The sequence below is a fragment of the Euprymna scolopes genome, chromosome 6 (genome assembly GCF_053919585.1).
Source record: "Euprymna scolopes isolate OS-2025 chromosome 6, ASM5391958v1, whole genome shotgun sequence".
Classification (NCBI taxonomy): Eukaryota; Metazoa; Mollusca; class Cephalopoda; order Sepiida; family Sepiolidae; genus Euprymna; species Euprymna scolopes.
In genome coordinates this window covers 93,685,446-93,700,223 of record NC_136487.1, presented here as the reverse complement: position 1 = coordinate 93,700,223, position 14,778 = coordinate 93,685,446, and the positions used below count along the sequence as shown (strand labels likewise).

General features: G+C 33.8%; 1 protein-coding gene across 2 annotated transcripts in view; it reads left to right on the top strand.

Annotated features, from left to right (window-relative positions):
* Positions 1-14,778, top strand: part of LOC145277801 (zinc finger protein 341-like) — a 59,957-nt gene that overhangs the window by 2,984 nt on the left and 42,195 nt on the right. For both annotated transcript variants that reach the window (XM_080129652.1, XM_080129651.1), the window contains exon 2: positions 14,674-14,766. In XM_080129652.1, coding sequence (XP_079985778.1) covers positions 14,674-14,766 — 93 coding nt within the window. The remainder of the gene's footprint in view (positions 1-14,673; positions 14,767-14,778) is intronic.

Genomic DNA, 14,778 nt, shown 5'->3' with positions numbered 1-14,778 from the left:
TTAATAGTTTATTTTGGAAGTATATTCCATAAAGAAATTAAACAAACCACTTTAAAAAGAGAAATTATGAGTTTTATATAATTTATTTGTAGTTTTCTGTTAAGGGTGTCAAATATTCCCCCAAAATTCTGACACGCCTAGTTATAAACTAAGATTCTACTGAATTTTAAATTTTTGAGAGATTATCGAGGCGTCATATGACCGTTTGATGGCAACCATTTTATACTTGTTCTAACTCAAGAGTTAATACTAGTTGTGTAGTAAATTGAAAAAACACTTTAAAATAAGTTAAAACATAAAAAAAAAAAAAAAATTATCCAGACAGGTTGAGTAACTTATTTTGCCTTTGGTAACATTTATTTGTTGTGTTTTTAATTCCCTTTTTTCTTTTGTCTTGTTAGCCTTTGGTTAAAAATGCCTGGGTTTACCATTGTTGACAAGGTTTTTGAAGGTATTGGAGGGATATGAAATTGAAATCTGAGGTTCTTGTCTATAATGTCCTTTTTTATTCGTATTCTACAGTAGTACCAAATTATTTATATTACTTAAAAGTCTGTTTCGATTTTAAATTAAAATACTTAAAACTTGAAACTTTGATTAAATAATGATAAAATATAATGAATGAAATAAAGTTGTAGTTCCTGTTTTTTATTTGTTCATGAACTCTTAATATTTTACTTTTTAAAGATAGACCCCTATAACCATATGTATTCTGAAACTACATTATTCTAAGTAATTTGGATAAGTATATTTAATTTTGATCAAAATAGGGTTCAAAATTATCGCTTTACACATAACAAGAAGAAAGTAATATAACATTTTACTTTATTTTATTGAGAACATAAATATTATAGAAATTAAAATACAAGAATCGTTATTATAGGGTTCAGGGCTTCAATCAAAAGTGCACAGCAAAATGTGAGGGTTTATTGAGAGTTAATTTACTGAGATTTATTTTAGTTAATTTCTATTTATTTACCCATCCACTTTTAACCCTTATACATAATAGGGTATAACCACGGTCACCGAGATATAGAAGGCCTGTTAACTGAAAAATGTCGAACTGTTACTATCGATACTATATGACGGCATTTTTTTTAAAAGAGCATTAAAACGTGTTAAAAAGAAAAGAAAGGAACCCAATTTGATTAATAATGAAACTGAACTTTATTTATAAATATAAAAGCGAAAATGTATGTATGTATGTGTGTTCGCTTTTTCTGCGTGTCTACAAAAGGCTTCTTTCAGAGAAGCGGTCACTCGCTTCACAACTTTTTAAAACTTTTTATATCACATATAAATCGTAATATCTCACAGTTAACAACGAAGCTCGCCTGTCTATTTAATTTGCTCGATTTCAGGAAGATAAATATTCAGTATTTGTCACTCGCCGCATGTGGGTTAGTCTTTTTCCTATAACATCTTGGGGGGGGGGGGAAGCGTTCAGCAGTAAATGAAATCCTGCAGTCAAACTTGACCTTATTAACTCATTAAAACGGGCACCTGCTAAATCCAAGTAATTAAATAAATTCAAACGTGTTTCCGTTAGCATGTAGCGGTGGGGCAATGTTTAAAGTCGCACGTTTTTTTTTTCACACTTTAATTTACAACTTTGCGTCAACGGTTCGGGTTCGATCCTCATACTTACTTTTTTTTTTAATCCCCCCCCCCCCACACACCTCCAAACACCCGGGCAACGCCGGGTACCCCTCGCTAGTTCAATATAAAATATAAATATTATCTATGTAAAATTATGTAATTTTAAAGCAATATACAAATGAATTATGAATTTAGAGAACAAACAATTAAAGAAACATAAACAAAACAATTCTTGGCCTTCGGGATAAGATCAAAGTGTAGTAGTATCTGTTCTGATGCTACAGTTCACCTTTTCTGTCCTCTGGCGGTGGAGGAGAAATCTTTCATGACTAGGACAATTTTTATTTTTTGTTCCTATCCAGAGTGCCCCTTATTGGGGAGCTGGATTTTCCTCACAAGATTATATGTTGAAATATTTAAATAACTATTACTTTTAATACAAAAATTATATTTAAAGTTTTGGTTTTCTATGATTAGAAATCCTATACTCTGCTATAGTGTTCATTTTCATATCAGTGCAGAATACATGAATACGGAAATGAAGTTCTCATAACTATTAAAAGATAATCATACCATAATGTGAACATTGGTTAAAAACTAAGAAAATATAGTAAACATCTATGATATTAAATCAGGATGGTGGTGAATTTGGGAGGGGACATTATTATTATTATTTCACTAACTAGGAGTTGTCTCACAGGCCATCAGTGATTGCTCACTGGCAGTAACTTGTGGTATTCACTAGAGACCGAGTGATGCCTCCCCAAGGTAGCAGATTTGAATTACACACTTCCAGTGGATGTTTGGTTAGTACTCTCCCACCTCGGACTTTCCATCCTCCTTGACCCTTCAAAACTAGTTGGTGTGCCGCCAGTCAATATCATCTACAGTTTTTTTTTTTTTTTTTTTGCACTTCACCCTGCATAAATGGGTTTTAATTTAATGGCTGCTCCCTGAGGTTTTCTTTCACTTTCATTATATATATATCGCATACACATTTTTTATAATCAAGAATGTATTTTATTTTTTGAATTTTTTTATTTCTTTAATTAAATTTGATTTGTACTTTTATTTTGTGCTTATTTTTATTTTATTTTCATTTTGTTTTAATTTATTTTTATTATTACATTATATTTTCCACACTAATATTTTTATTTTTTGTTAAATTTATTTTTTCATACATATTCAAATAATGCTTTTGGCCTTTTTATTTTGCCTCAAATAGTTCCTTCAATAAAGTCTACGTGATTAAACAAGCCAATGAAAACCTTTTGCATATGCGCTTTTTAGGGAGCAACCATTAAATTAAACCCTGTTTACGCAGAGTCAACATTCCCCGTAAAGTACCTTTTTTTTATTATTGTTGTTATAATAATGATAATAATAATGGTACTTGTGCAGTGTACGCACTATGCTATATTTTAGATAGGATTGTCAATTTAAATTTTTATGGTATCTTTTTTTTTTTTCATTAAATTGTTAGGTGAAAGTGCAGAATAGTTAGAAAGCCTCCCTCCTGTTAAGAATGACTTTCTAAATAACGTTATTATTTCAGCAAGGCGTGTACAACATTTATTTATAAGATAAACACAAGAAAATATGTTAAATAAAATTTAATGTACTCTTCATTTTTAGTTCATATCAAAACTTTAATTAAAACTGATTAGTTAATGAATTTTTCAGATGAATTTGTGTTTGTATGAATAATAATAATTATAGAGAATTTCCTATTTCATTTCCCATTTCAGTCATGTAAATCATTTACAGATAAAATGGTATAAAACAAACAAAAACTTTTAAGTTTTAAATATATATCAAAGAAATAAATTACGCCCGGTGCTAAAATATTGAATTCATCAATCGTTTTAGTTAAAACAAAAACAAAACGACAAGAATAAAACAAAACTGTCGTGAAAAATGCTTCTAACTTTAAAATATTTGGAAATACTCAATGAAAAGTTTTATTTATTATTAAAAGAATGGATTGAAAAATATCCTCATATAAAAATTGTTTGTTTTGCAGTTTAAAAAAATAAATAAAATTAAATATTTAACTTCTTTCGATAGAAATAAAAGTCTGAGTCACTTACTGTTACATTTTGTTAGATTAAAATCATCCCAATATGCAATTATGATAATTGTAATAATCTAAATGGAGAATTGTTTTTTCTCTTTAGGAGAATAAAAAAAACATAATTACAACAGCCACAATATAATGCAACAAAAGATATTTTTTATGGCCATGTGGTTGAACACCAGAAACTTTAGGCACCTTTGTGCCTTTACCTACATGTTGATCTGGTAATGACATCATGCTGTCATGTTCACTGGCATGCTCTCTCGATAGCCATGGTATAACTCTTTAAATCGGAATCATAAAATGTAAATAATGAGAATAAAAAAGGTATTATGAGCTTGGTGTAAAGAGATGTAAATTTCTTTGTTCTATCCTGGGTAACACCAAGTCTCTTTGCTAGTAAATAAATAAAAGGAAAAGAACATTGTTAATATTTTGTTAAAAAAACAAAAACAAAAGAAAAAAAACAAAACTGCCCAACCAATCCATACATATGCATTAGTGTTCATGGATAGTAGGAAATGGATTTGCTTTCGCAGCTTTTCGTAACTCTTTCTCCCTATTTTGTCCTTTAGTTCTCTTATTTTACAAACAATATTCTAACAAAGAGGGAAGAATTGCTGTTTTCTAGATTGACGCTTGTTTTAAGAGGATGCTATGCGAAGATCTTCAATCCTTTCATCATTCAACTGTTAATGTACTCATCTCATTATCTCTTATCCTCCAATTTTTTAAAATTTTTTAGTAACCTTAGTGAATTCCTATGAAATCCACATAATACGGTTTTTTTTAACTGACTTTCTTCTATAATCACAAATTTACAGAAAGAACCAGGCGAAGCTTAGCAACATCCATGAATGAAAGTGATGTTATGGAATCGACTGTACTCAACTTAGCACATCCAGGTTTTCAGTCTGTGTTAGTCTCCACCACACTACATTGGTAACTTATCTTCACAACTCTATAAACATTAAAATGAAAGCCGAATCTATACAGAGAACTCAAGTCTGTTATCTTGTGGATAATATATATATTTGTTTCAAACATTTTTGATTTGAGTATTGACAATTTGGGTTACTTTTTGACATTTTGGATGTTTTGGCCAATATAACTTCTGGCCTTCTACAGGTACGTCTCGTGAAATGGAATCCTTTATTAAATCCATCATGAATAAATTGCTCTTGCTTCATCAATCATTACTGTGTAGAAATCTTAAATAATTTGTAATTGTATTCTTAGTATTGCCTGCATTCAACCTTCAGAAGACTGTCACTTACATCTATGTGTCATGGCTGAAAGATTGTAAAAATAACTTCAAAAATTAGGAAAATAGTTTGAATAATAATGCAGTATAAGTTTATTTACTTAAAAAAACATTCCTCCATGATACCAAGGTGATGATACAATTATCCAACAATCATGAAGTTGTTTGCATGGCAACCAAGAAGGTTAACATGCTTGCCAGTAAGTTTGTTTCAAACTCTACACTGAATCCAGCAAACCACTCCCTCCCTAATTTTCCTATGCGGACTGACACAACACTTGATAATCTGAAAATCACCCCTTTTCAGATGCAAGATATCATAAAAAACCTAGACATCTCAAAAGCATGTGAACCCGATCTCATCCCGGCTGTACTATTAAAAAAATGCTCTGCTGAGGTTACTCCAGTCCTCTCCAAACTTTACAAACAAATGCTTCAACAAATCTTGTTTTCCTGACTACTGGAAAACTGCTTCTGTGATACCAGTTTACAAGAATTCTGGCAAAAGAACTGACCTATTAAATTATCACCCTATTAGCCTCCTTCCTTTCTTCACCAAAATATTTGAGTCCATAATTAATCAAGCTTTAGTCCATCACCTTACAGTTGCTAAACTTCTGACCGACCAACAATATGGATTTAGGCAAGCCCATTCTTCATCAGATATCCTAACTGAACGTATGTACCATATACTGGACAAGCAGGGGAGTGTAGAACAGTAGCCCTAGATATATCTAAGGCTTTTGACAGGGTATGGCATGATGGTCTTCTCAGGAAAATCAGATCATACGGTATTACTAGACAAATACTTTACATAATTATAATCCTTCTTAAATAAGAGAAGAATCCAGGTTGTCCTCGACTATCGTACATCTAAAGAATGATACGAATGCAGGTGTACCTCAGGAGTCGATCCTTGGACCTTTATTATTCCTAATATTCATAAATGATCTCCCTGATAAAATTGTCTCTGAGATGGGTATATTTGCTGATGACACCGTGCTCTATAATAAGCACGAGGAGAAAATGAATAAATACATATATAAGGCAATGGCAGAAAATGGATGGTCCCATTCAATGCTGTTATATTGTTGCTATCATTAACGTATGTTGTATTGTTGGGTTTCAGTGCGTATATACACTGAATGAACATGCTGCGTATGTATGTGACAAAGGGTTCATCTGAATGTGTGTACGTGACACTAAATGTCTATGGTGGTTCTTCATTATCTGAACCCTAGTTCTATTTATGACTTATTTGAGTTCTTTCCGTGATCAGTGTTTTTATGCGGATGTATGTGTGTCTTACATGTATTTGACACCTTATTTTCAACTGCATCGTTGATATTGTGGTTCACCTGACTTTAATCTGGTCTTGGAGAGGAAGCTGGAAAACTGTTGGACAAAATGCATTTCATTCCAAAAACGATGGTTGGTTTTATATTAGTTTTATTTCACTTTCCAGGTGTCGAATGTAGATGAATGGAAAGTGAGTTTATTTACTTGTGGTTAATTCTGATAGTCTCCATTTTTTGAGACACGTCATCTCCCTCCCAAGAGGGTGGAGGAGACAACCATTAAATCGACCACTCTTCTCTACATCCAAATTCTAACTTTAGTTCAAACCTGATCATGTGGTAACAACCACGTCCTTCCGGTCCACTATTTTTAGAGCTTCCAGTGAAACTTGTCCATTTTCTACCTTGATAATGTTTTAACAACTTTTATCAAAACATCACTTGTTTATCTCACCAATTAGACAGCTAGATCGAGATAGATAAACAGCTAGATAAATAGATAAAAATATAGATAACTAGATCGATAGCTATATCGATAATACACATAGCTATATAAATAGATCGACAGACAGATAATTTCCTTTGTTCCACCTCTTACATAGCAATACTGCCAAGACTAAGCATCTTTCCTTCAATAATTACAAGAAACCGTCTCAACCACCAATAGCTATCGCAAAAGACACATTACCTTAAAGTACTTTCAGATTTCTCGGCTTAACGTTCACAAGGAACGAGTTGGAACAGATACATTGAGCTGCTGTGAAGAAGGTGGGCTCTCTCTACCATGCTAGAAAGTTACTTACGCCTGAAAGTATCCTGTACCTCTATAAGGCCATCATTCACCCATGTATATAATATTATTGTCACATTTGGACTGGTGCATCTGCTACTAGTCACTCACTCCTGGACAGGGTTCAAAAGAGTCGCCAACTTGATAGGTCCTGAACTGTCATCGAAGCTTCAACCTCTGTCTTGTTAATAACATACTGCATCCCTCTGTCTGTTTTACAAGTATTTTAATGGTGGATGCTCCAACGAACTACAAACCCTTGTACTTCCTCGACATAAATACCCTCGTCAAACCTGACAAGCAGCAAAGTCCCACCCCCACACAGTACAGATCCCTAGATGTAGCATTACAAGCATATGCTGTATTTTCGTGGACCTTGGAAATCTTACATACCTAATGTGCTTCAACAAGTCATATCTTTTTTATTTGTTGGTCAATTTTTAAAAGAATTACATTGATGGAAAGAGAATAAAATAAGCATTCCAATGATGTTAATTTATTTTTCTTTTATGCGTTTAATGTTTTTATGCTCCAAGTTAAAAATGAAAAAAAACATGCATTTCTTCGAGTTGATTGCAGTAAACCTCTGCCATGATGCTCTGATTAGCATCCAGAAAGCTGTAATGAATAACACCAATTGCACACCACCAAACAATCAGCATAATCTTCTGTTGGTGAAACTTTGGCTTTGGAAAATGTTTGGGTGGTTCATCACAATCAAGCCATTGACCTGATCGTTTCCGATTATCATAAAGGATCCACTTTTCATCACAAGTGACTATTCGGTCAAGAAATGGATCATTAATGTTTCGCAAAAAGAGCATCGAACACACTTCAAAACGTTGAGCTTGTTGATTTTCATTGAGCTCATGTGGGACCCATTTGTCAAGCTTTTTCACCTTGCCAATTTGCTTCAGATGGTCCGACACTGTTGAACTGCTGACACCAAGTTCCCGAGACATTTCCCTGACACTTTGCCGTGGGTTTTGCTCAACAATGGCTCTCAAATTTTCATTATCAAGATTAGATGGGCGTCCTCTACCTTCTTCATCTTTAAGGCTCTCATCACCACTACGAAATTTCTGAAACCACCTTCGTACTGTTCTATCACTTGTGATGCCTTCTCCCCATGCCCTATTGAAATTTGCAGTTGTTTGAGAAGCATTGTTACCAAGCTTAAACTCATGCAGGAAAAGTAATCGTAAGTCTTCTTTTCTCATATTCCAAATTATGGGCTCATTCGCTCATAAAACGTTTTCTGAAAGAAAAAAGTAAGAAATTATTAAAGAGCACATATAAATCAATAATCATGTTGATGTTTACCTGAAATATAATAAAAATCCTATGATAAAATCCAATTTCAAAACAGACTTTCTGAAATGGCCATTATTTTCCGGACAACCTAATAGTTTGCACACATCTCCCTTTACTGTCCAGATTTCATTTTCATCTGAGGTTATCAGTTCTACATCTATCTTTAAAACTCACAATACACCTTCATTGTATCATTCTCATTATTTTGTTCCATGCAGCACATATCTTCAACCCTCACTTTCATATATCATCACACTGCATATACATGTGTGATAGACTTTTTTCTTGGCTGACAATGATAACACTCTGTTGGTCAGTAAAGGCACAAGTTCCCTCAACATACTCCATCCTCTTAATTCTTTCACTTGCATAAGCACTTGCTCCTCCTCAATAGTTTCTTCACCTCTGAATTCTCATTCAGTTACCATCTCTCAACCTAATAATAATTACACTGCACTTCTGTTGTGAATGTTGTTGCAATAACGTTTATTCTGGTTAAGTTGACCCAGCTTCTTCTTTCATCTGCACCACATCTCGAACCATTGCAGGTCATGCATGGTAGTCCTAAGTAAGGTTGCAAGGAGATGGCTAACCAATCATGATTCCACCATTGAAGTCCAACCACCTGTGGATGGATATCAACACCAGCTATAGATTTAAGAGTAGAATAGATTAAATCCATAAGAGTCTTGCTTGTGCAATTAAGAAGAAAAACCTTGCAATCATATCACTCTTTTCAGGAGAGGTGCTGTTGGGATTGTGAAACCATTGTTTCATTATATATTTCTTGTGCATACATCTGAACAGGAAGTAATTGTTGACTTTCGCAACAGAATCACATCTATAAAATACAATTAATAAAAATATCCCCCCATTTTTAAATATTTAGAAACTTTGATCTCTGCTTTATGTAACTTGACAACTAACCTAAGTGGATCTTACTTCTCAGTGCCTGTTAGTTTCAAATGGGATGACTGAGTAGTAAGACAGAGGAAGCAAATTTGTAAAAGTGTTTCTATTAGCGGTCATGAGTTATTGTTTTAACGACCAAGAAATGAGGAGTCAATAATTTTTGTTTGTCAGCGTTTCTTGATACAACATTTCTGGTTGTCGTAACAAACACAGATGGTACATGAGTTATTAATATCCAACGAGTGAATATTCAATAGAATGGCTTGTAATAATAGTTCAGTTTGTCTTTTAGATCAGTTATTTAACTGCTATGCCATGACACATAAACACAATGGAATATATATAGAGAAAAAAAGGAAATAATTCAGCTGTGTACTTTAAGCTATGTTTTCACCCATCTCTGCTTTAGATTCTTTCTGTAATTGAATACTTATTTTTATGGCTGCATGCCCCCCCCCAATTGTCAATCTCACTTGGAGTTTTAAATATCTGATTTAGCTATTTTTGAACATGCTATTGGAAATGAATCAACGCTAAAATTTGAACAACAATATAACATGAGTGCTGAAAACTCCAAACACTTCGACTTATTAAATGATTCTTAATAAGTAAATGTTTCTAAAACAAATTTGCGCAGTATGAAACTACAATGAATTTTTTATTATTTGTTTCTATAATATACATATTTGCATGATTTCCTTGTACAGAATTGCTTTGTAATTTGCTTAAAGGCAAAATTTAAAATGTTTTCTTTATCTCTTCATCTTTAGTCCTTTATTCTATGATGTGTTCACATGCATTGATCTCTGTTTAGAGAGAGAATCATGATATTAAATTCTTGATATTGTCAAAATTAATGTCATTATCTTATAGAAAAATCTGCTTTTTTTTTTTCATGGTCATGAATATAATCTTTTACTGGTCAATCTTCTACCTATATGGAGAGTAGAAAATACATTGTGGATGCATTTTTTGGCAGACCCATAACTCTCACCTTTCCTATTTTGAGCCTTAGTCTTTATTTACAATAAGTGATGTTTCTGACAAAGGGAGAAGAAAAAGCTGTATACTAGGTTGGCAGTCTTTTTCCTGAGCAGTCACTTAAGATGTCCTTATTTTCTCTTCCTATTTCTATCCTTGTGGCCATGTCACTAATAAGGGTGCTAGAGGTAAACATTTTACTTGGGCTGATGTTATTTGTCTGATAATCAGTGACCCAAACTTTGGATTAACACCCAAGGAGACCATCCTATTAGAAGGTGCAAAGTATTGGAACTGCTATATTGCCATTTGGTGAATGGATTCTGGAACATGCAGTAGCTTCTGGTGAGGCTTCTCAATGCTATATTAGTGAGACTGTTATAGATTTTCTATCTTCATGTTTTGCAAAAATCATTTTCTTTTTCTCTTTTTCTTTCCTCTTTGCCCTGCTTTAATAACTCTGCTGACCTCTTCACATATCTCCGTACTCGAACATGAAAAGTCTCAAGAAACAATACAAGATTAAGTTCAGAACTCCAATTCCCAATGTAGACCCCCACTACCAGGTCTTCTTCTCTAATATTAGGGGTTTACGTTCCAACTTTAAAGAGATTGAAATCCAGTTACAGGAGACCAAACTTGATGTATTGTTCCTGTGCAAAACTGGCATTGGACCGACTGTTTCTCTACATGAGTTCGTGATTAAAGGATACTCCGACTTAACATCAAAATCTGACCCCCAAAATCATCATGGTCATGGGATATGTACCTACATTAGAGATGGCTCTCCATGTGGTAGGGACATCTGTTAATTGTTCTATATGTACTTCTGAATAGTACTTGCTCACAGCACCATGTTCATATTTGCCCTCTATCCTCCCCCTCCTGAGAAAATTGACCATGTTCTGTTTGCTCATCCCTTGACTAATATTCACGTCTGTGGAGACTTCAGTGGTCGCAATGTTGAATAGCTAGCCCACTCAAACAAGATGGATGATGAGGGGAGGTACTGTCATGGTTTTTTCAACCACTGTAAAAGAGTAAAAAAGAATGCAAGAGAGTTGTATGCTTGGTTTGTCAAGTCTAAAGTAGCTGAGCGGCATCTTGGTCCCCACAAGTTTTGGTGAATAACAAACAGGATCCTGAACAGAGGTATGTCCTCTATCCCATCCATCATCAATGGACCTGAAGTCATTTTGTCAACATCTGACAAAGCAAACTCTTTGCTAAGAACTTTGCAGCAAATTCTACCCTGTGCTAACTGTAATATCACACAGGATTAGTGAATCTCTTAATGGGGATTTTGTTTCTATAGCAATAGCTCTTGACATATCAAAGTCTTTTGATAAAGTATAACATAAAGGTCTACATATATATATTATTCCTTAATTGGAATTCATTTTTGAGATGAGCATTATATATTAATTTATTTTTATTTCGGACTATTATTCTCATCTTTATTAGTTGTTGTTTTTGATCTTTTATTGGTTTTGTTTCTTCACAACGTTTCGGCCAACTATTGAATATCTGCAGTTCCAGATGAACATTGTCTGAAGATAGCGGTTTCAATTCCACCCAAAGCGTGCCAGAGGTTAATTGGCCAAAATGTGGTGAGACGACAACAACTACGGATGGCAGTGATGGCTGAGAATGCAGTTAGGAGATTTGAAGTTCCTATCCGTCGCGGTTACCACCTGACGAAGGCCAGAGGAATAGTTGGCCGAAACGTTGTGAATAAACAAAACTAATAAAAGATCAAAAACAACAACTAATAAAGATGAGAATAATAGTCTGAAATAAAAATAAATTAATAAAGGTCTACTGTACAAGGTTGCCTACTATGAAATAGCTGGAAATATGGAAATGTCTTAATTATTAAATCCTTTCTCTCTGATAGGTCTATAAGAGTAATCATTAATGAACAGAAATCAGAAACTCAGTGTTTAATGCTAGCATTCCTCAGGGTTCCATTCTAGGCCCAACTCTCTTCCTGATCTTTATCAATGATCTTCCAAATCACATTTTTAGATCATTTATAGACATTAATGCAGATGATACCAAAATCTATCGCAAACACAGGTAATGACCAAGATCTTTCTGATTCTCTCTCTTCTGATCTTGAGCACAAAGTGCAATGAAGAAAAGGATGACTGGTTAATTTTAATGCATCTAAAACCAAGCTTCTCTATTTTCATCATCAATGCTCTGACCCCCATCAGGCCCTAATTGTAATGAATGGCTCTTGTCTTGGGGAAGCACCATGTTTAGACAAGCTTCTGGGATTAACCTATACTCCAGATTTGAAATGGAACACATATATCAAATCTGTTGCCAAGATTGCTGGAAAAATGGTTGGCTCATTCTGCTGCACCAGCAGACATCTCACTGCTGATACAATCCTCTATCTGTATAAGAACCAAGTACATCCTAAATAGAGTATTGTTGTCACATCTGGGCAGGAACTGCTCAGTGCGCCCTATATTGCCTTGATAGGGTTTAAAACCAGCTTCGAAATCTAGTAGGTGATGCCCTTTTCTCTTCCCTGCACAGAAGAGATGTTGTGAGAATGTCTCTACTTTATCGTTATTTTTATGGCAAGTGCTTGTCTGAGCTTCAATATATAGTTCCCCCTTGCCAAACTTTCACAAAACCACTTGACTAGCTACAACCACTATCAACAACTCACCCAATCTCTGTGACGAAATCTAAATGCAGATTCCATGAACAAAGCTTCTTTCCTAGAACTACTTTTCTGTGAAATACTATTCCAATGACCTGCTTCCCAGTTTAATACAAGTCTAATGTGAGCAAGTTCTTGCTGAGCTGTCCCCTTTAAAAAAAATCAAATTCCGACCAATTTCCACCATTAACGATTACTACTCTACCACCTTAAGTGCTTACTCCCATATTAAAAAAAATATAAGAACCAAATATGTCCTAAAATGGAGTACTGTTGTGACATCTGGGGAGGGACGCTTTCCTACCTTACAAAACCAGCTTTAAAATCTAGTGGGGGATGTCCTCTTCTCCTGCTCTTTCACACAGAAGAGACAATAGTGAGTTTATCTCTTCTCTATCATTGTTTTTGTGGCAGGTGCCTTGTTGAGTTTGGGTCCACAGTTCCTCATGTAAAATATTCACGGCAAACACTTGCCTAGTTACAACCACTGCCAATAATTTTTCTTACTCTGTATCTAAAACTAAATGAAAATTCCATGAGCAAAGTTTCTTTCCTAATACAGCCTATTAGTGAAACACAATACCATAGGGCTGCTTCCCAACTGACTATAACATGGTCGTTTTCAAGTCAACATAAACAAATTCTTTGTATTATTTAGATTCTTCGAACTACTGTTCTCATCTTATGTTATTTTCACAAAGTTTTGGTCAGTGTGACCTTCAACTTTTTTCAAGTGTATTTTGTTGAACTCTGGAATCTGCATATAATTTTGGCCGACACTCTTTATTTATTCCATGAGGATAGCATGCTCTCGTTCCATCAGCCATGACTGAATAAAAATCCTAAGTAATTAGTGATTGTATTTTGAGTGCTATCTGCACTGAGGATTGAACCTTCAACCTCCAGAAGAGTGTAATTTTATAACTAAATTTTAACAAGTACTGTATCCACTATGCCATAAGTCGAGATGAGAACAGTAGTCAGAAGAATCCAAATAATACAAATAACCAATCCTCATCTCAAAAATTCAGAAATGTAACACAAATTCTTTTATGAATCGTCCTTGTAAATAATCAATTTTTACCCGATTTCCACTGTTACCATTTATCACAGTGTTCACTCATTAACTCTTATCCTTGAGTGGCCTCTTTTACTTTCTTGTAAAAAATGTCCTTGTGCTAAGGTAACCAAGTGTGTGTCCGTTTTTATCTTCAACTTTCTTGTAAATCTCTATCAATAATGTGACCACCTCTTCTCTATGCTTTTTACTTTTATTTCATTTACAGATTTTTTTTATCTATCAATCCATGATTTATTAAAATAAAAAGTTCAATAGTGAAAAGGAATAACCAAACTTTAAAAAAAAATCCTATTTAAAATAAAATTATATCACAAAATTAAATCTGTTAGAATGCATTTTGGTTTCTTCATAAACATGGTAGCCATTTTAATCTTTGGTTAATAGTTAAAAAAAAGAAAATTAATTGACTTTTGGAATTTGAAGTCAAACTGCTATTTGTTAAAAGATTAAGTTTTGAAAGCTATTTACACTCAATTTTGTAGATTAAAACATTACCTTAAAAAAAAATTAGTTCTAGTTTTATAAACAGATTTGTTCAATTAAGAATTTAATGATAAAATGATAGCATAATAATTAAAAAACTAAAAAAAAACTGCATAATTAAAGAGAGGATGTGCGAGAAATGAAAGTTTTAAATAACATCTCTTTCTTTTAATTTTTAATTTTCTTTTCCGTAGGAGGGGCAAGTGCTGCAGAGAACCAAACAGCCCTTGCTGTGCAGTCTCTGCTTGAGTCGCAAGATGTCACAGAACAACCTCAAACACAACAAGGTCAGTACATTC